The sequence below is a fragment of the Phyllobates terribilis genome, unplaced genomic scaffold (assembly GCF_046119375.1).
Source record: "Phyllobates terribilis strain yellow unplaced genomic scaffold, ASM4611937v1 Scaffold_3__8_contigs__length_932513732, whole genome shotgun sequence".
Classification (NCBI taxonomy): Eukaryota; Metazoa; Chordata; class Amphibia; order Anura; family Dendrobatidae; genus Phyllobates; species Phyllobates terribilis.
In genome coordinates, this window is record NW_027362763.1 from 58,137,369 (window position 1) to 58,158,989 (window position 21,621).

The window sequence follows — 21,621 nt, forward strand, 5'->3', positions numbered from 1 at the left end:
ATCGATCCATGATGACATGAGCTCAGGTCACTAGACCATGATGAAACCCACAGTCAGTGTCAGCTGTGGAACCCTATTCTAAAAGGCAAAGCACAATTTATATGCACAACCACATGTGATGGGTCAACAGCAGGAACATTGACTCCGATCAGCAGCGATGCATTGATCCATGACGCTGCCACATGAGTGCCAATACATGTCCACACAAACTGACCAAACTCTGGTGGATGAATGTGTGGCGCCCCTGAGGGTTCGGTCGCCACAGAGTTATTGCATCTCATCCAGAGGTGTGGTACCTCACTCTCAGGTAAGGAAAGAGTATGGCTCAGGACCCTAACACTACATCCACTACACCACATTTCCGGGGGACAGGGCGAGATTGCGCCTATGGGAGAGCACAGTCCCTGATCCCTGGCTGGAGTGGGGAGGAACCACCTAGAGAGGGGGGAACTATGTAGTGGATGGGTGGAGGACGTAGATCCTGGGAGCACAGGTAGAAGGAGGTATAAAAACTAGAGACCATCTTAGAACAGTCGTCAGTGGTCGAGTTCAGACAGTCGGAGAAGTGACAGGAGCAGAGGCTCTGCATGAGCTCTGCTCCAGAGGCGGGCCTAGTCAGGAGGCCTGAGCCTGAGAGGAGAGGGAGCAGGAAGGCTCCAGGAACCGAAGGGACCCTAGGGGTACGGGCCGTGCAGCAAGCCACCCGTACGCCCGCCTCTACTAGGAGGTAGGGGGGTCAGGCCAGAGAAGGGGAACCGGTCCCTCAACTAGCACAGAGCTACAAGGCCCAACTAGGAAACCGGAGGCTGCAGCATTTCAAGTACAGCAGGCCACAAGTCCACACCAGTACACTAAGAAGGCAGCACCATAGGATCCAGGGGACGGAACGCACGTCACCCGCCAAGGCCCGAGGATACCGGATAGAAGTGCTGCTGGGTGTGAGGTGCAGGAAGAAGGACAGAGAGAGGACACACAGAAGGGGGTCCTGTAATATGCTCCGGAGTTACCTGAGGGTCGACCGAGCCCCTCACTGCGTGAACACAGGACGCCGTGGGCCCCTACACTGGCCCTGTATCTGGAACTGCTATAATCGTGAGTAAAGACCTGGGACTGCACTATCTGACTCCGTGTCATTACTGATCCCCGCACTATCACCACCATCATCCATACACGCTGCCCTGAAGCTCCACTCTTCCTGTGGGGAGTTATACTACACTTGCTGCACATACCACCAGCTTCAGCGGACTGCTCCGCAGCGGCGGTTCCCAATAACCGCATCCCACAGGTGGCGTAGTCGGACTATATATAACAGAAACACATAGACTACCCTGGTTTGACCGCCCTGGGTCACGGACCGCGTCACCGCCACGGTGACTACAACCCCCAGCGTCTAGCGGCCCGGCTCCAGGTACCCCACGGCCCAGGAGGCGCGTGAAATGTATAGTGACTGCCAAGTCAGGAGTCAGTGCACCTGTAGAAGTCCGCTTTGAAAATGTGCCTTGGCCAAGGTCGCAAGATTTGGCCCAACTGAAACCATGATTATTAAAAATAAAGCAGCACTTAAGTGATCCATTACCCTACAAGTCCAGGATACCAAACCCTTGGCCAAAACCTACAGTTTCAGCAGGAGAGCAGTGGGTCCCTACTCTAAAATGTCAGCTCAATACGGTCACATCAGCATCTCTACCAGTCCTGGCCCAACAACTCCATGACGCTACCACGAGAGCAAAAGCTGTCCAAAATCTGATGCACAGAGGCTGCCACAAAGAAATATAATTATTATTCAACTGTGCGCCTATGTCAGCCAATGGACACAACCTCTTTAGAATTGGGACCCACTTTTAAAAGCCAGTTCAATCACATTCGGCATTGGCACAGTTGTAAGCCCTGGGATAACAAGTATTTTGGAATAACAATTTGAAGCCAATTTCTTTATAGGCATAAGTTTTACCTAGAAAATAAAATGGAATTTAAAAAAAAACAAACACAGACTGTGTGGCCAATATGAACAGATCTTGTCTACGTTTTCTCCATGCATTTTCTGGCACAATGCATCGGATTTAAGTTTTCCCTCTGACATGGCAATGTGTCCTTTTCGTTCTAAGAAGTTCCTTTAACCATCCTCTTTTTGCCTATACTGTACTGTACGTCAGATGTATCATGTAAAAATACAATGTTATACATTCCCAGAAAGCAAAAACAATGCACCAGTAATGGCACCGGTGGCACTAAGGGAGTGTTGACTTGTGGCATTTTCTAACCAAAGTTGTCCGCACTTAGGTTATTTGTCAAAAGAAAGTTAAATTTACCAGTAAATACCAAAAGAATGAAACAAATACCCCCATGGAGGGAAGGCAGCAACATACTGCAAAGTTTTCAAGTTACCTCTATAGAGGTCTTGGTATGAGTAAAAAAAAAAGAAAAAAAAAAAAAAAAAAAAAGTTTAATTTCTTAAGCATTTAATACATTTCTACCTATAAGATACTGGCCATCTGTCACCCTATGACTTTAGGCAGAGAACATCCCTTCATTTCTAACATTGCAGTCTGTGATCACTGTTGGGGTTTCTTCCTACTGTACACAAAATTTGAGAACCAAACAGGGAAAAACTGGTGTCACACAACAGATGAGGGAAAAAGTCGGTGGGGGAGATTCTATCCCCAGGAGAACCATCAGAGCGCCAACACAGCCCCTCTTCAAGTGTTTTGTTTTTATGTCTTGTATAGATTCTATGTAGTAACTTAGTGCAGTCTTTTAGGCACATGTTGGATGAAATTTCATTCTTTGCTTTCACCAGTGACAGATTTAGGGATCACAGCAGTTGTAAGTTATACCAAAGCGTAAAGAGTCTGGCTCAAGTGTGCAGTGGTGCTGAAAGAAACCAAGAACAGTATGTAAATACAGAATTATTAGGCAAATGAGTATTTTGCTCACATGATACTTTTTATACATGTCGTCCTACTCCAAGCTGCATCGGCTTGAGAGCCAACTCCCAATTAAGTAAATCTGGTGATGTGCATCTCTGTAATGAGGAGGGGTGTTGACTAATGACATCAACACCCTATATAAGGTGTGCTTAATTATTAGGCAACTTCCTTTCCTTTGGCAAAATGGGTCAGAAGAGAGATTTGACGGGCTCTGAAAGGTCCAAAATTGTGAGATGTCTTGCAGAGGGAGGCAGCAGTCTTGAAATTTCCAAACTTTTGAAGCGTGATCACCGAACAATCAAGCGTTTCATGGCAAATAGCCAACAGGGTCGCAAGAAGCATGTTGGCCAAAATAGGCGCAAAATAACTGCCCATGAATTGAGGAAAATCAAGCGTGAAGCTGCCAAGATGCCATTCACCACCAGTTTTGCCATATTTCAGAGCTTCAACGTTACTGGAGTATCAAAAAGCACAAGGTGTGCGATACTCAGGGACATGGCCAAGGTAAGGAAGGCTGAAAAACAACCACCTTTGAACAAGAAACATAAGATAAAACGTCAAGAATGGGCCAAGAAATATCTTAAGACTGATTTTCCAAAGGTTTTATGGACTGATGAAATGAGAGTGACTCTTGATGGGCCAGATGGATGGGCCAGAGGCTGGATCAGTAAAGGGCAGAGAGCTCCACTACGACTCAGATGCCAGCAAGGTGAAGGTGGGGTACTGGTATGGGCTGGTATCAAAGATGAACTTGTGGGACCTTTTCGGGTTGAGGATGGCGTGAAGCTCAACTCCCAGATCTACTGCCAGTTTCTGGAAGACAACTTCTTCAAGCAGTGGTACAGGAAGAAGTCGGTATCGTTCAAGAAAAACATGATTTTCATGCAGGACAATGCTCCATCACATGCATCCAACTACTCCACAGCGTGGCTGGCCAGTAAAGGTCTAAAAGAGGAAAAAATAATGACATGGCGCCCTTGTTCACCGGTTCTGAACCCCATAGAGAACCCTTGGTCCATCATAAAATGTGAGATCTACAGGGAGGGAAAACAGTACACCTCTGGGAGCAGTGTCTGGTAGGCTGTGGTGGCTGCTGCATGCAATGTTGATCGAAAACAGATCAAGCAACTGACAGAATCTATGGATGGAGGCTGCCGAGTGTCATCATAAAGAAAGGTGGCTATATTGATCACTAATTTTTGTTGGTATGTTTTTGCATGTCATAAATGTTTATTTCTAAATTTTCTGCACTGATATTGGCTTACCTGGTGAAAGTAAACAAGTGAGATGGGATTATATTTGGTTTTTTATTAAGTTGCCTAATAATTTGGCACAGTAATAGTTACCTGCACAAACAGATATCCTCCTAAGATAGCCGAATCTAAAAAAAAAAAACCCACTCCAACTTCCAAAAATATTAAGCTTGGATATTTATGAGTCTTTTGGGTTGATTGAGAACATAGTTGTTGATCAATAATAAAAATAATCCTCTAAAATACAACTTGCCTAATAATTTGGCACACAGTGTATAGGGGGCCTTAACTAGTTTTTGCAGCATGTATTTGGGGGTCTATGTTGGGGTACAATGCCCACCCTCCTCATATCTAATCATGTAGCCAAATTTTCTCTTCTCCACTGACTCACATGGATAAAATCAAGCTCGGATTGTCCCATCAGGGAATCAGTGGATCCCCTGGTGGGCCCCCAACTCAGAGACAGTAGGCTCCTGTGATGAATGGCACCAGAGAGATCACGCAGAATCCCACATGTGAAGGATCCCCACCGCGTTTCTTGCCTGACGTCGCTATAACGTCAGACGGATCACGTGATACGGATCCGCACTTTGCACCAATGTGATGTTCCACACCCCCTCGGGGACACTTAAGGTCAGATTGGTACACATCTACACAGACACCGCCTGTTCTCACGGGTTCAGGAAGGTACTGGGAGTGAGAAGAGGTGGCCCACTCAGTAACTAACGTGGCAATACACTCGCTCACGCCCCTGACAGGCCCCTCTCACTGACCCTAGTGAAACAGCCTTATCAGCCCGGTAGAGCTGCCACCAGTTCCTACTACACATAAGCCCAAGTCTGTAACGGGAATTATAGAGCGTCAGAAACCAGCCCCGGTAGCATGTGAGTTGAACCGAACAACGGACATGTGGATTCGTGGATCGAGATAAAAGAGCAGCCCAAGGTTAAATTATATATTTAATAGTCTTAAGGGCACACTTGACAATACACAAGGGTTATACAGGCATAATGCAGATCTTAAGAGTCCATTACCAGTCAGATGAAAGGCCTGGCTTGCAGGGTAGGGGCTGCTGGATCCCTCTGTTGGGTGACTTCTCCCACACGATGTGTCATTGCAGCCTCCCAGAGAAAAAGAAATAGGCCAAGAGCTTTTTAACACCTCTGGGACATCTCCCTTCTGCCCCCTGGGCTGGACCCAAGTCTCCACCCCTGGCTTCTAGCAGCTAGAAACTAAGATTGGTCATAACTCCTGAATGGAAGGTCCTAAGGAGCTGATTCTGGCGTCATCGGATCCAGCTGGGCCCCTGCTACGCGTGGAGACTAAACAGTGGCCCTAGGGGTTTCCAAAAGGCTGTGAAGTGCATCTCCCTAAAGTCCCTATCCTTATGTGCTAGACTGGGTCAAGACCCAGGCAGACATTCACCATGTCATTGGGATTTCAAAAGTCTATTCGAGGTATGCCTAGGACATAGGAATTCAATATCACGTTATGGAAATACTATATCTGTCCAACTAAAGGAAATCCACATGGCTTGGAACCACATGGCATGCAAGTCCTTTGTTCTGAGTAGAGCTAGCTCAAGGTGTGATATTTGTAACTCAGTCTCTTGACCCCTTCCTCCTGCAGCTGCTCAGTCTCCTGTTACAACTACACACTGAAGGGGCTTTATAATCCTCTGCCAAATAGGATACAATGATTGACATGGGATTATATCTCCAATATTCTTCACAGCTCCCTTGACCCTTCCCTAAACTTTCACAGGTGCTGTCAAGAAATGAGCAATGTAAAAATTGTAGTGCATAAGGTTCAGTGTTTTTAATCTTCTTTCAGCCACTTTAAAAATGTGAAATGGTTAAAGCAAATTAATAAACCAGATGAAGTCATATTAAAAAGGAAGACAAGGCATTTTATTGGCAAAACAGTTTTTTTAAAAAAAAAAAAGTAAGAAAATCTAAAAATCAAATTGTTTATTGTGCAATCAGCTCATTGAAAAAAAAAAACAAGATCACAACAGGCGGCCATTGTACAAGGCTCAGCAACGTCAACTACACCGTCAGCTCCTAGTAGATACATAGGCTCAGTAGTTAAAAGTGGTTCCCTAGCATTTAAAAACCAGGTTTTTCTTTTGTGGAATATGTGACACAGATGTGGTACCATAGGTAGAAGAATGCAGCCATGCATTTCTAATCCTTGACAATTCCTTTACCACAATTATGTCTTTGGGCGACTGCAGAACTGAAATTTTTTCATTTTTTATTTTTTTAACATGTAAAGCAGCCTCATGCATCAAGATATTCTGAAAACCCTCCAGTCTCTGCAGCATGAATTGCAGTCTAATTACTGGAGAGGAGCAACGCCTACATTTTTTGCCCAGAGGAGGAAACAACCCCCCCCCCCCCCCAAAAAAAAAACAAACAAAAAAAAAAAACACACAAGTATACATGAGGCCAATTAAAACAGGTGGATCTGCTTGCCCATAATTACTAGTTTTCAGGCGAATAGTGCGATATTGCCTGAAAGAACTAACTAGCCTTAATCAGTTTCACACAAAAAAAGAAAACCCTTAAAAGAAAAAATTATATGCAAATTCTATTACCATGGTGGTCAGATCAGTTTGATTTACAACTCCACAATTCCTATATAAAAATGTAAAAAAAAAAAAATTTAAAAAAATTCCTGCCACCGCCACTAGGGGGAGCTCACTATATACTTTTGGCTTTGATGTATGCAGTTTGCTCTTCAGCTCCCTCTAGTGGTGGCTTTAGTCAGCCAAAATATAATTGAGCAAACAAACATTTATATGCTGTGATGTGGAGCTCAGTCAAAAAAGACAAACTATTTGGCAAGATATTAACAAACTTTGAACCTGTGAATCCAACAAGATACATTTTAAAATTTCTCGGTTCCATGGCATCTGACAACACAGCAAAGGGATTTTTACTACTCTACCAGCCACGATGGTTGGATGCAGATGTTTCCCCAATGACAACTCATCACATCCCATTTTCATTTGTTTGGTAAAAAACGAAAACCTCAGTAAAACAGAATATTCAGAAAAATAAAAAAATAAAAATCCATCTGGGGCTAAAAGTTCTCTTTAAGATAAGCCTCAACTGGACATTAATTTTTTGGAACTCCAGCAACAATCTCAGACTCTATTCCGCAGTGATCCTCTCCACGAAGAATCTTGAAAAAACCTGTGGGAAAAAAAAAAAAATTATATCTACATCTCCAATTACTAAAGAAGGGTCAAAATGGAAATTGAAGGGGGTTGTACAAGATTAAGAAAAGCTTGAGGGTTGGGCAAGGGGGGCAGCAGTTTTACTCCATTAACTTTTATGGAGCAGAGTCCCAATATTAAACACAACCAACAGACTGAGAAGGAGCAGCCATCACCCAAAAAGTTAGGGTACCCAAAGAAGCCATGAGTCCAGTTATACCATGCACCATTTTGCAGTCAAACCACCGATGGTTTACTTTAGTCAAGGACTTCTATATGGGTCAGATACCTGGGTGAAGGACATGCTCCAAGACTTCCATGACCAAGCAACAGATTGCCAAACATCATGGATGAAGGCATCCAACATTAATCTGCTCTTCAATGAGGTTACTGGTCTACACCAGGTTTCCATCCCAATGGTTACTCATGATCCCACATAACTATAAATAACTATAGCCAGAACCAGAGGGCACGGGATCCTTATGGCTCCAGAGGAACTTTAGGTGGTGCCATATGACACCCCTGGAGGGATTCTTCCCCACTATAAAATGCTAAAAAAGGTAGAGTCCATAATATGGAAGATCATGGAACATATAGAAGCAGTAGGAGGTAGAAGGTCCACCCCTAGACTTATCTACCATATTAAAGGCATTATACAACTTGTATAGCACCATTGTGGGACCAGCATTTAAAATTTCAGGACCTTACAGTCAAATGATCAGGCCAACATCATCTCCAGTCCTCCATCTGGTAACCCAAAATTTACATAGCAGTGGAACACAAGACCTTGGGATTGTAGTAATCTGGAAGCCTCTATGGGATGAATGGAGGAAGGCGTAATATGATGGCCAAGCTTCTTATTGTATGGATCTACATATTTGGTGGTTGGATGACAGAAGGCCCGAGAAATTAATGGGCCCAATGTTTGCTTGGTTATTGAAGTTCAATTCCTCAGAGATAGGGCATAACGCTAGGCTATACCATAATATTCTGATTGGTGAGAGTCCAACTGCCAAATCCCCTTTGATTGAGAAGAAAGAGGCCATAGCACTAGTTTAGTGTCCAGGTATGACTAGCTTAGGGAGGTCGGACCAATCAGAACATTAAACACATCCTCAGTGTGGTCCACCCGCTACTAAAGGAACAATTTAGTTAAAAATTGTCAGCTGCACATGAAGCTTCCGGGTGGATTCAGCCCAGTTATTACAGTACTACCCCGATTGCACAATGCCGGAAGAACACAAAGTGCGTCCGTACCCTTATCGCCCCAGTCAGTATTCCAGGAGTTGGCGCAGAGCCAGTAGGGAGTACCGTCCTCCACGCCCCATCCAAGGATCTTAATAGCGTGACCTCCGATTTCCTCTCCAGTCTCGTGACGGTACACTCCTACAGAAGGAAAATATAATGTGAGGACGGACGTCATTGGTGTTTCCACAGCTGGATGAAGCGCTGCATTTGCAAGTTGTATAAAAAAAAAAAAAAAAAAAAAAAAGTTTTTCCATAGACGCCCACCTGACTTGTATGAAGGGAAGTCCTCAAAAACCGTGAAAGCGCCCTCTACTGGGCCGTTCTTGTAGATCTCTGCCTTGATTTCTTCCTGGCTACTTGGGACACTGTAGGAATCAGATCCTAGAAGGTGAAGATAAAAAGGTTACTACCATCTGTCAGGATTCATCCAGCCACGCCTGCAGGGAACGAGACAAAACAAAAACCACCAAGTTTGCTCCAAGCCTGGCAAACGGCATGCCGACTTGTAGTCTGTGGTTGTGTAAGTTTTATCAATATGTCCTCGTCTGGTAGGCTTCACTCACCCAAGTGCTTGTCCTTGCTGTAGTCTGGACCATAGCCGGCCTCGCACTTCTGCTCACATTTCGGAGTGTCTCCTTCCTCTCCCTTACATGCGGGACGGGAGCCATTGACATGGTGCTCGCAGGGTGGGATGGAGTATGGTCGGCAGCCTAGGTAAGAGCAAGATGTGCATGACCTCACCAGAAGGGGGCGCTGAAATATGCAGTCCAGTAGCCATCAGACTGGTTTCATACAAGCATGATACATGCCTGGGTGCACTCGCTGTACATACCGGTCTGGTTGGGTGGGGCTAATAAAGGGCATCATGGGTCTGACTCAACTAGACCCTTGATTGGCATCTCTAAGATGCTAAAATGTGGCCTCATTACTGCTGTCTAGGTAAAGTTAAACTGGGGTCTCAAAAAAAAAAAAAAAAAAAAAAAAAAAGTCTAAAAATCAAAAAGGATGGTGTAGCTGTGATAAATCCAAAGCTCTGCCTCAGTCTATATGTTAAAGCCTTCCCCACCACATGACATACTCACCAACATGAGAATCATACAAGCCCCCGGATACAAGACCCTTCTCCGTCCAGAAGTTCCATGCACCGCCTGGGTAGCCTCCATTACAGCTGGAAAAAACAAAAAACATTTTGTTTTATACAGTGAAGTAATGGAACCCGATACCTCAACCGACACAACCCCGAAAGTGGCTAATCAAGACCCAAGTTTTACATAGATCGCTTCCTCTCAATCGGCAAATATATGAGGGAAATTCCTACAATGCAACTCTCGAATGGAATGAGACATATGACTAATTGCAAACTTACGAGTCACCAAAAACGTGAGCATTGTAAAAAGGAATTTAAGAGACAGTCTCCGTACATCCTATATCTAGCAGAGAGATCTGCAAAAATGTTACAAGTCTATCAGAGCTTGTGCTCCAGTCAGCTCTTCCCGACCACCACTCGTTAGACAGAACAGCAGCTAGGTGCAGGGCTCTGTACACAGATTTCTGCAGTGTGGAGAGCATGTAAAGTCTCAGAGAGGGCAGAGAACATTCTATAGCAAAGAGGAAAATGCAGGATAGAATCTGGGACTTTATTAGCACCATAGATACAGCCTACATTACAGCGAAAGAATCTCCCATGAAGAAAAAAAAAGCAAAAACAAAATGTATTTCCCCAAAAAAATTATTGCAATTACACATGTTCATTTCCTGTGTGTATTGGAACACAAAACCAAACGAGGCAAATTGGACAATTTCACACAATCCCCAAAATAGGTTGGACAAAATTGTTGGCACCTGCAACTTAATTGGTTGCACAGCCTATGAATAAATAACTGCAATCAATAGTTTCCTATAACCAACAAGCTTCTTATCTCAACTAGAATTTTGGACGACTCTTACAAAGTGCTCCGGGTCTCATATATGAAGGAGTCTTCTCCCAACAGCAATTTTAAGATCTCTCCACAAGCGTTCAACGGGATTTAGATCTGGACTCATTGCTGCCACTTCAGAACTCTCCATCGCTTTGTTTCCATCCATTTCTGGGGGCTTCTTGAAGTATGTTTGGGGTCATTGCCTGCTGGAAGACTTATGACCTAGGACACAAACCCAGCTCTGACACTGGGCACTACATTGTGACCCGAAATCCTTTCTTCAGATTTCATGATGCCTTGCACATAATCAAGACACCCAGTGTCAGAGGCAGCAAAACAACCCCAAAACATCTTTGAACCTCCGCCATATTTGACTGTAGGTACTGTGTTCTTTTCTTTGTAGGCCTCATTGAATGGTCGATAAACAGTAGAATGAGGTGCTTTACCAAAATGCTCCATCGTGGACAGGTGAGACCAAAAGTCGCTTTCCCAGAAGGATTTTGGCTTACTCACGAACATTTTAGACTGCAGTTTTCCTTTTAATATACATCTGTCAGCAGTGGGGGTCCTCCTGGATCTCCTGCCATAGCATTTCATTTCATTTAAATGTGGACTGATAATTTGCGCTGACACTGATGCACCCTGAGCCTGCAGGACAGCTTAGATTTCTTTGGACCTTGATTGGGGCTGCTTATCCACCATCCAGACTATGCAGCATTACAACCTGTCAATTTTTCTTTGTCCAGGGAGATTAGCTAGAGTGGGTTGTAAACTTCTTGATTATGTTGTGCACCGTGGACAAAGGAACAAGATCTCGGTAGATGGACCTATAACATTGAGATTGTTGATATTCAACAGTTTGTTCTCAAGTCCTCAGACAGTTCTCTTCTCCTCTTTCTGTTTCTCCATGCTTAGTGTGGCACAAAAAGACAACACAAAGATTGAGTCAACTTGTCCCCTTTTTAGCTGGCTTCAGGTGTGATTTTCATATTGCCCTCACCTGTTACTTACCACAGGCAAGTTTGAGTGAGCATCACATGCTTGAAACATAGTTTACCCATAATTTTGGAAAGATTCCAACAATTTTGTTTTGGCCATTTTTGGGGGGTTGTGTAAAATTATGTCCAATTTGCTTCTTCTGTTGTTCCAAAACACAAAAAGGAATTAAAACATGTGTATAACAAAACATTTGTAACTGCAAAAATTTTCTGGGACAAATACTTCATTTCTGGAACAATTTCGAAGGTGCCAATGACAGATATACATCTATGTATATATCTATCCTGCAAGACAGGAAAAAAATATTACTTCCAACTTCAAGAAAACAGCATCACGCCATGGGCTGCATCTAGTTTTGAAAGTCGTATGTTCTAGATACCACTTTTGATGCCCATTTTCCCCCTTCCATAGGGAGAAAGTCTCTACCAAGTTTAAGACTTTAGTGTTCACCATCTAGTTCTGAGAAGACAATGTATGCATGGCCAATGCCAGCTCACCAGGGTGGGGGGTTGGAATTGATCTGATGAATGCTCTGGTGAGGATTCTTACCCCATTCCACACTCCGATCCGCAACAAGACAGAAGATCTTCTGCAGAAACCTCCACGTTTAACTTCCCACCGGAGTGCACACAGACCCGGTCTGACATGGCCTCCACTGCACCAAATGCCTATGGCAAAGAAAGCTGGTTAGAAACATCCGAGAAGAGACAGAAAATTGTGGGAGTAGTCCTGACAGAAAGTTGCTTTCCACTAACCCAGCAGGATCCACAGGAGCCCTGGTCTCTAATCTCCTTGATTGTAGGACAGTTTGGCCAAGCCTCCCTGGAGTCAAAATTATCGGGCACGTTCATTTTATCAGCAAATGAATACCTAAAAAGCATAAAGACACATTGCTGTTAGGAGAATAAGAACGAAAAACAAAACCACCATACAAACATAAGGACTTTAATGGAGCCGTCTGACACCACTATTTGCTTCAGGAAGTCCAGACACCTCCAGCCCATTTTTATGACCCGATCTCCACTACTGGTTTGGAGGGTGGGCTCACTAGTTCCCGTTCTACTGTGGTTTCCTAATGGAAGGATCACAGGCTGTGCCTTTTAATAGATGAAGGTTTTAGGCTTTATTCATCTAGAAAAAAAAACAAAACAAAACCACACAAGCCACTTTTTGAAGCAACGAGCCAATACACAACCATTGGCTGAGACGGAGCTCCCACCCTTGCCATAGTGGGCATGAACTGACCCCTTAGTGTAAAGAATTAGTTTTGTGTGGACATTAGGCTTTACCACAAATTATATCTTGGGAAGAAGGGATTAACGATTTTCTAAGCCCCTTATCTCTCGATGCTTTACTATGCCCCCTTGAAAATCAGACTTTTTCCATATGGGCCTCACATTTGCAATCCATTCACAATATACTGAAGCTCCCTAATAACTGTCATATTACAAAATCAGGTACACTGCAATAACTGAACCAAGCTCTATGAGTACTCTAGGGTGAAAGCCATCCTATGCTCTGTGGTGCATTGTGGGAGCTGCAGTGTTTGCATCAAGTAGTGATCAGCAGACCAACATAGCAACAATTATCTTTTCAAACATACATTGCAGCTCAATGCACAACAAAAGGCTTTCCTGTCACCTGCAGTTGCCAGATCATTATAGGAATGTTTTGTTTTTTTAATACTTAAAATGTTCAGGAAAAAAAAAAAGTGTTAAGGAAATGGGTCTTACATTTGCTTTCCACCAATACACTGACACAATGGCAGTCATTACAATTCTTGATTATGGAAAACAAGATAACTGAACTCAGCTCTTTGAGAACTCTTAGGTGAAACTCATCTGGTGTGCAGAAGCGGTTTATATTAAAGAGGAGCGGTCAATGCAAAACTGCTTGGTTTTTGTATTCACTTACTAGTCCTTTTTCTCCTGAACAAGAAGTTATTTTTTTTATTTAAATTAGACCTACAGTTGTGGAGAACTTTAGATTTTTACGTACAGGGCTCTAAAAGTTGTCTTCTCTACCAACAGGGCGAGTCCCATTACTAAGAGTATGCCCAATCCCCCTCACTGGCAGCGCTTACGTAACTTGCAAGTGTGAGCCTGGAGCACCAGCCGCCATCACTCGCCAACCCTGGACTGTGTGCGCCAGTCACTTACTCAGCACATCTACATGTAGCAGTGCTGGATGGGTGCAAGTGCTCCATGCCTGCACGTTACGCAAATGCGGTCAGTCTATAAAAAAAAAACTAATAGAATATAATATATATTATATTTATATATAGTAGTAATACATTTTATAACAAAACTAAGACTACAAAAATGAATTATTTTTAAACATAACTAAAATACTATTATTTTAGTATCATCTTTATAAAAAATAAAGCTAATACTTTAATGTTGATAATGACGATGACTACATTTTTCTTATTAAAAATATTAATGTTGATATCCTAATATTTTATTAGTATGAACACAGTAATGTTAATACTAAAACAATATTAAATTATTATTAACATTACTATTTACTATAATACTAATAAAATAATGTTAAAACTAATATTAACAATTTAATATTAACATGTTACTACTAAAATAATGTAAATACTATTTTAACATTTTTTCAGTATTTTATTAGCATTTACATTACTAAAATAATGTTAATACTAATAAAATACAAATGTTAATAAAATGTAAATACTGATAAAACCAACACCAATAGTAATTTATTTTGAGTTGATATCCGGTCCTCCAAGCTGCTTGCCCCAATAGGCACAGACCAGAGCGTGGGGGGGGGGGGGGGGGATGGTGTCCTAAATAGTCCGAGCTGCTGATATCTAACCCGGCACTAATGATTTACAAGTCGGAGCGGACAGAATTCTGAATGCAGATTTAGGTGCAAATAGTGGAGAGAACACAACGCTGAACGATACTGCAAGATCCACGTCCTACCTGACCGGCAGGATCTTCTTACTCTTTCCTAGAAATGTCCCACAGAGTCTCTTCACATAACCAAGTTCAGCATTCGGAAAGTTATGTCCGGCCTAAGAAAGATGGAGAATGGAGAGTGAAGATTGAGCTTTAGTTTGCAGCAGGTAGAGGGCAATTTCATTACAAATACAGTCGCCCTGCAGCTGCTTTAATATTTCCCAATGAGCCCGCCCCCCTCTGACTACATAACAGCAACCTAATGGTGGCTCGTAGTCACTGGGGAATGGAAAACTTCTCCCTATACAATTATCCTTTTTTAAAAAAATAAATAAAATAAAATGACTTCCAGGCCAAGTCTGGATTATATCCTTCTACACATAGTAAAGTACCAATCGGAGTGACCCAATAAATATAGTTCCCCTTCCATAGCACAGCCCACCACCCTTCACAGACCCTCACTCACCTTCCATGTAGTATTTAACTTATTAATATAATTGACCAGGTCACCAGACAGAGGCTTGAAATATGGGACATTGCGTGCGCTGGCGAAAGAGGCCAAGACACAGAGAATGGCCAGAGATTGCCACATTGTTGCAGGATTTCCCCCTGTGGAAAAATAAAAATAAATCTGATACATTGTAATTTTTTTTTAAACTAAAGGACAGCACAGGTAAATACAAACTACTGCTCCCTGTTGTCAGCCCCTTAAAACAGTGGAGACGCTGACTGTTACTCTTCCCAAAGTTGCAAACTGCCTCTTCAGATGGCTGGATGACTAACACTAGTGTCACCTACTGGAAGTAGCAATAGTAAAAGTCAAAATTGACCCTTTAACAAGCTCTGTCACATGACTTCGGATAAAAGCCAAACCAGATAATCTATTTGCAGACACATGTTTCAGGGCATTTACCTCTCATCAGTGCAAAGCAAGGGATATGATTTGGCTGCACAAGAGGCCTTTGACTTGAGTCTAAGCAGTAAGTGTTACTAGAGTTCTAGTCCTCTTGCTCTCTGAAGAGAATTTGCATATTTCATGGCCTATAAAGTCTCCTTACACAGGCATGTCACTCTCCACAAGAACTGATGTTATCCATTGGCCAGGTGAGGCCTCCGACTGGGGTGTCTCACCTGACCAAACCTAACTTTGCACTGAGGAGGCATAACATGTGTCTGTAAATAGGATAAGAGCCAAACCAGATACATGTTGCCCTTCCTCCGTGCAAAGCAGGAGATTGGATTTGGCAAGGTGAGAGACTGCTGACTGGGATCTAAAGGCCGACATCTCATTGTGGATAGTGGCATACCTGTGTAAGGAGACTTCTAGGCTGTGCAATGCTCCCCTGGAAGATTAAAGATGCAAGCTGCCTCTTCTGATAGGTAGAGGACTAGAACTCTAGTGCCACTTACGCCTTAGACCCAAGTCATAGGGCCCTCAGTCAAATCACATCTCTTGCTTTGCACTGAGAACAGAACATGTGTCTGCAATAGGTATTGTCTCAAGTATCGTGGCAAGGCTCATTAAAGGATCAATATTGACTTCGGATTACTACTTCCAGTAGGTGGCACTAGAGTTTTAGTCATATTCTTTTAAGAGGCAATTAGCAGATCCAATTTACCAGAGGAGCCTTACATGGCCTACAAGTCTCCTTACACTGGTATGTAATGTTACTCTCTACAAAGACGTTACCTCTTCCTAAAGTAAAATACTGCAAAGTGCAAATACTTCACATCCAGTGCTGGGAAGCTCCAGAGACCTTTACCTCCACGTAATCGGCCCCTACTATACCTTAAGATAGAAAATTCTATTAAGAGGGGACACTACTGAACAATCCCTTACTATTAAAGATACAGGAAGGTTGTGGGAATGGTGTACCCCTCGTTCAGATCTCTCCTACCCAGTGACACCTGCTCCCTCTCTGGCAGACACCACATGAATGTATTATAGGGTCACCTATTCTTTTAATTAGATGGAGTGTATTAATAAGTGAAAAGGTAACTTATGACAAGAACCCCTTTAATTGGTAACGATCCAACAGACGTAGGCTACCAGGTACATACATCCTATCCTATATCCTGTACAGTTATTCATCCACTTTAGGATCAAGTTACAAGACGACAGACATCGGACAAGTGTTGTACTCCGGACCGGCGTCTGTTGTATCAACAGTAACCGGAGATTATGTCTCAGCCACCTCCAGTATCACAATATTGGATATCCCTTTCCTGCAGGTGCAAGATCCCTGGAGATTTATACATTGTTGACTACAGCAGAAAATTAGGAAACGCCATTCAGTGCAATTCCCCCAATTCCTGTAACCATAATGGCTCCTTATAAGGCGGGGTTCCTCCTGCAGAATTAAGATCATTTATGGCAGCCTGTATTCTGCATTAGGCCATAAACCCTGCAGATCCCTTAAGTAAAAAAAAAAAAAAAAAAATGCTCAAGGGAGAAGTTTTCCTGCTTCATCTAATGAGATCGGATTTAATTTTTTGGACTTTACCCAGACAACAAATCAGACTGTGTAAATGCAAACTAAAGCCCATGTAAGAAGGCAACGACGACCCCTGAACTGGACATCTTTTCTAAACTTTTCTGTAGGTGTCTAAGGGGTAACATTTCTTCTTGTGGACAGAGTGATAAACCAGGCCTGGCATGTCAGAGCAAGGAGACTTATAGGCCATGCATGCTCCTCTGGAAAAGTTAAATATGCAAATTGTCTCTTTGCATGTAGAAACTTTTCTATAGGGATTCAAGCGGACACAAGGTGATATGGAAAGAAAACCTCAAAAGTAAAGCCATATAATGGATGGAAATTTGACAAACTCAAACATTAACTGCACATGGCCGCTGAGAGGCAGAAAATTAGCTTCATGGGATTTCTGTATCCATTACTCAATATACAAGACTAGTAACAGAATTATCTATATCAGTGGAGCAGCCTGCTAGCCAGGGGACACCGTGCGCTCCTGATTTATAGTTCGGACCGGCATCATCGGCAGGACCCATGCGCTCTCCGGTGCTGCACGTACAGCCAGCTTTACCTCTGCAGCATTGCAGGAGAGGACGGCGCTGGCCGATCTATGAAGCTCCAGTGCAGCGCTTGCAGGCTCTATAGCACAAAGTTTGTATGTGCGCTCCTTGCCTAGGAGACCTGCCACCTCTGACTGCAGTGGTGGTCAGTAATCTAGCCAACAAGCTGTAAACTGTTCAGAGCCATCGACTTGCAACGTTGCTGGTTTTTACAAGCAATTTTACTCATTTCAAATATGAAGGTTTGAACCGAAAAATGCAAATAGACAGCCTACAGGCAATAGTGATGCAGATTCTGGAACAAAGCAGTAGATAATCTATCCAGCTACTTTTTGGATTGTCACTTTGATGCTGGCAGCTAAAGGAGGTCGCAGTGAAGAGTCTTTTCCCCCTGCAGCATCAAAATCAAGTAGTACATGCTGCCCATTGAAGGCATTTTATGCTTAAAAATTGTCTGCCCAGTAAAAACAAATTCTCAGGACAGGTGTTAACTCGCTGAATGGTGCTGGTCCCAGTGATTGGACTCACACCAGATCAGCAGACTGGGGCATTTCTCTTCCCCAGTTAGGCCGGCGCGCCAGTGCACATACTCAGCCAGCGCGCCAGTGCACATACTCCGCTCCCTCCCCCTTTCCCAACAGCCACATAGAGAATGAGTGAAGCAGCAGTCAGGAGTCCACTATTTCCCAACATGGATATAAATTCCCACTTCTGCGGGTCTCAGCGGTCACACCCCGACAGCTGATCAACAAGCAATCACCCATTTTGCTTACAGGCGACAACTTGTTTTCACCAGATAACCCCGCTTTAAGCTTGTTAGATGAGTTGACCGACCTTACATATTTTCATTCACTCCTGTAAGTCTTACAAGCGTGGAAGAAAGAACCAAGAATATTAATGTGAAGCTGAACCACAGAACCATTTTCTTTATTTATTCATTATACTAGAGAATTGCTGATAACGTACATCTCTAAATCCATGGAGTCACCGCCTCTACTGAAGGCTCAAAAACCAGCTGCATCATGTCAGGACAAGCCCAAGATCATAAGAAGGTCGGTCAGGAGACATCTCGGCACATACGGTATATTACAGGAAGGTCTTCACTAAGGATCCTTTAACGTAGTTTGTTTATGCTACAATGTGCAGATTTCAGTGTGTGAAATTAATTAAAACTTAAAAATGTATAAGGAGAGGAGAAGACAATTAAGAGTTCAAAATCCTCTACATAAAACATGGCTAAGTGATAAAATTCTGCCACCAGTAGGGGGAGCTCACAGCATCCTGTGTTATAATCATATGCAGTGATCCCCCCCCCCCTAGTGGTGGCAGCAGGTAGGGGGTTTATCATCAACTTGAAAGAGAATCATAATAAGTTTGTGTTACATTTGGATCCATTAAAATAGAGGGCACCTGTCAGTAGGATCAACCCTCCTAAGCCGTCTACATGGACATGTAGGTCATAGGAAGCTAAATAAAACGATACCTTGATATATGTAATATGATGAATGGTTCCTGAGGAATCTACATTTTGCTTATATGCAAGTGAGCCGAGAAGATCCCCTTATCTGCTTCCAGAAATCTTTTCAACTCATTTACATATTTGGCAAAAACGTGGATTTCTCAGGAACCATTCCTCAGATATCAAGGTATCATTTGATTCAGTTTTCTATGACCTACATGCCTATATAGATCCTCAGATAACTGAATCAAATGATACCTTGATATCTGCTTTCTATGACCTACTTGCCTATATAGACGGCTTAGGAGGATTGATCCTACTGAGAGATTCCCTTTTAAGTCAGTTGTGGAGGATGAACAATCACTTTGAAGTTAAACGCCCAATTTAACTACTATTAAAAGGGCAACGCCTTCCGGGACAAAGTCGCTGATCGCAGCAGGATCAGCTCCAGGCATCACCAGCAATCAGCCCATTTTTTTGCCAGATATGTAATAGGGAGATTTGCATTATGAATAATTTATCCTATAAACAATCCCTCAATAACAAACGGACCAGTGGCACAATAGAGGGTGCATTTATTACAGGAATCTGTGCCTGGGGAGCAATGGTGGACACAGGCAGAGGGGGGGGGGGGGGGCCTGTGAAAAACAATATATGGGCTCTTTGCAGTCCAATGGTTCCTCAATGCACAACTCCACCTGCTTTGGAGATGGAAATGGCCTCCATTTCCTCTTGGGGTTGCACCAATGTGGTGTCTGCCTCCACCAGGGATCCTATAGACCAGGGTTCCCCAACAGGTCAGGTTTTCAGGATTTCCTTAGTATGGCACAGGTGATGGAATTATTGCCTGTATAGGTGATGTAATTATCACCTGTGCAATATTAATGAAATCCTTAAAACATGACCTGTTGGTGGGCCTTGAGGACTGGAGTTGGGGAACCCTGCTATAGACCACCTGTAATGCAGATTATGAGAACCAGCACGGGCATGAGCATAGACGCACTTGAATGCGGTCACTCACTTGGCCAGCACCACCACGCAGTGGTTAGATATATTTTAGGCTGCAATCTTAGTGTTTTGCTTATTTATAGCATTTTTACCAGCACCACTGCTCCCAGGCCTGGCTAATACCCAGTATAAATAATACAGAAAGCAGAGGTGTCAGCCCAGTACACAATGTACCCAATGTAAACTGATCACAAGCAGAGCGCCACCACATGGCCTTTGGAAAAATAATCACTGCAATTTCCCTAAAATGACAATTCCTTTGTTAAAAAAAAAAAATACCCTATATTTCTGTGAACTCCAGGGGGTCCGGCTCCTTCCTGTACAAAAGGATTAGTGCAAGAGTAGCTTTGCAAGGGGGGCAGCCAAGCAGTAAACAAGGGGGCAGGGCACAAACATGTGACTGGTCTGTAATCAGGATATAGCAGTATAAACAGGGGCGTAACTACAATAGGAGCAGGGGCTGCAAGCGCACATAGGCCCTGGAGCCTAGGGGCCCCCAAAAAAGTCCCTTTGACCTATATGAAAAGGCCAATGCTATTAAAGAAAGACTTACAATAATTGGGGCCCCCTTTGGAGATTTTGTAGTGGGGCCCCATGAGCTTCCAGTTAAATCAACTATAATAACTATATGGGTCATTTCAGAGGTCATAGTGGCTGCAAGTAAGAAGGATGATGTCAGAGGAGCTGGGGAAACCCAAGCAGCAGCTACTGTCTGCTATTGTGCAGGGGGAGGGGGTATTTAGTGTCTCCACAACCAGAAACACAATGCAAAGAATTACACCAAAGTCCCCTGTAACTGCACTTCCGGATAGACACAGCATACACCTACAGAAGCTCCATACTTTAGAGGAACCAGAAGTCCCAGCCTGGATAACCTATAGCACTTGTAGTCCCACCAGCTGGATCACCTCTCACCAGCACAGGCAGGAAGTGACTGGTTACATTGTATCACAGCAAAGTCTATTTGTAAACAACAAACATTCGACTCTTTCTCAAAGAAAAGAAAAAATAAATAAATAATAGAGTCCCAGCTGTAGCCCCTCTAATAACTACAGTCCAAAGACCCTGTAAACAGAGGCCAGCGCATGCGTAGTAAGTACTCAGCTTTATAAAGACAGAAGCAGTTATTACATTGTATCCTCCTGTACATAGTGAGAGCACAGGATAATGCAGAGCCCACCCTGCAGGAAGACATAAGGGGGATACAATGCAAGCTGCAGAGACTTACCCAGGAGAGCAACAGACACAGAGGAGCTGGGGATGTGCAGGGAGGAAGCAGCCTCCTCCTCCTTATATAAGCAGCCATGCACCTCCCTATACAGCCGCCTGACTCCTCACATGACTGCAGATCACCTACTGACACTGCCCATCACCCACTGACACTGCCCACCCAGCACATGGCACACAGGGCACTTCTAGGTGATGCCCACAGACAGTAACAGGTTTATCCACTATTGACTTTTTCTGTTCTGCAGCTTCTTCCCTCCATTTACTGTATACTTTGCTGGAGAGATTAAAGGGATGTTACAAGAATTAACATTTCTCACTTTCCAATCTGTTCACCTGGCCGTGTCCATAGCTCCTATAAATATATATGGTGCATCAGATTGGTTCCTTCTCCCCG

At 43.4% G+C, this 21,621-nt stretch overlaps 1 protein-coding gene across 1 annotated transcript; it reads right to left on the bottom strand.

Annotated features, from left to right (window-relative positions):
* Positions 1 to 6,068: 6,068 nt before the first annotated feature.
* Positions 6,069 to 21,355, bottom strand: CTSB (cathepsin B). Its single transcript, XM_073673904.1, has 10 exons — positions 21,226 to 21,355; positions 14,963 to 15,105; positions 14,521 to 14,612; positions 12,325 to 12,439; positions 12,119 to 12,237; positions 9,734 to 9,819; positions 9,215 to 9,361; positions 8,916 to 9,032; positions 8,661 to 8,789; positions 6,069 to 7,380 (listed from the first exon to the last, which is right to left on the bottom strand). Exons 2-10 carry the CDS (start codon positions 15,086 to 15,088, stop codon positions 7,304 to 7,306), a joined length of 1,008 nt encoding a protein of 335 aa, XP_073530005.1. The 5' UTR covers positions 15,089 to 15,105; positions 21,226 to 21,355; the 3' UTR covers positions 6,069 to 7,303.
* Between the last annotated feature and the right edge of the window lie 266 nt (positions 21,356 to 21,621).

What these genes read in the sequence shown, in the direction of transcription:
- CTSB (XM_073673904.1), bottom strand. Translation starts at nt 15,088, where the DNA reads ATGTGGCAATCTCTGGCCATTCTCTGTGTCTTGGCCTCTTTCGCCAGC. An exon ending in GGATCGGAGTGTGGAATGGG is followed by an intron (nt 9,820 to 12,118) that starts GTAAGAATCCTC and finishes TGTTTTTTCCAG; the next exon opens with CTGTAATGGAGGCTACCCAG. An exon ending in CTTCCCTTCATACAAGTCAG is followed by an intron (nt 8,790 to 8,915) that starts GTGGGCGTCTAT and finishes TTCCTTCTGTAG; the next exon opens with GAGTGTACCGTCACGAGACT.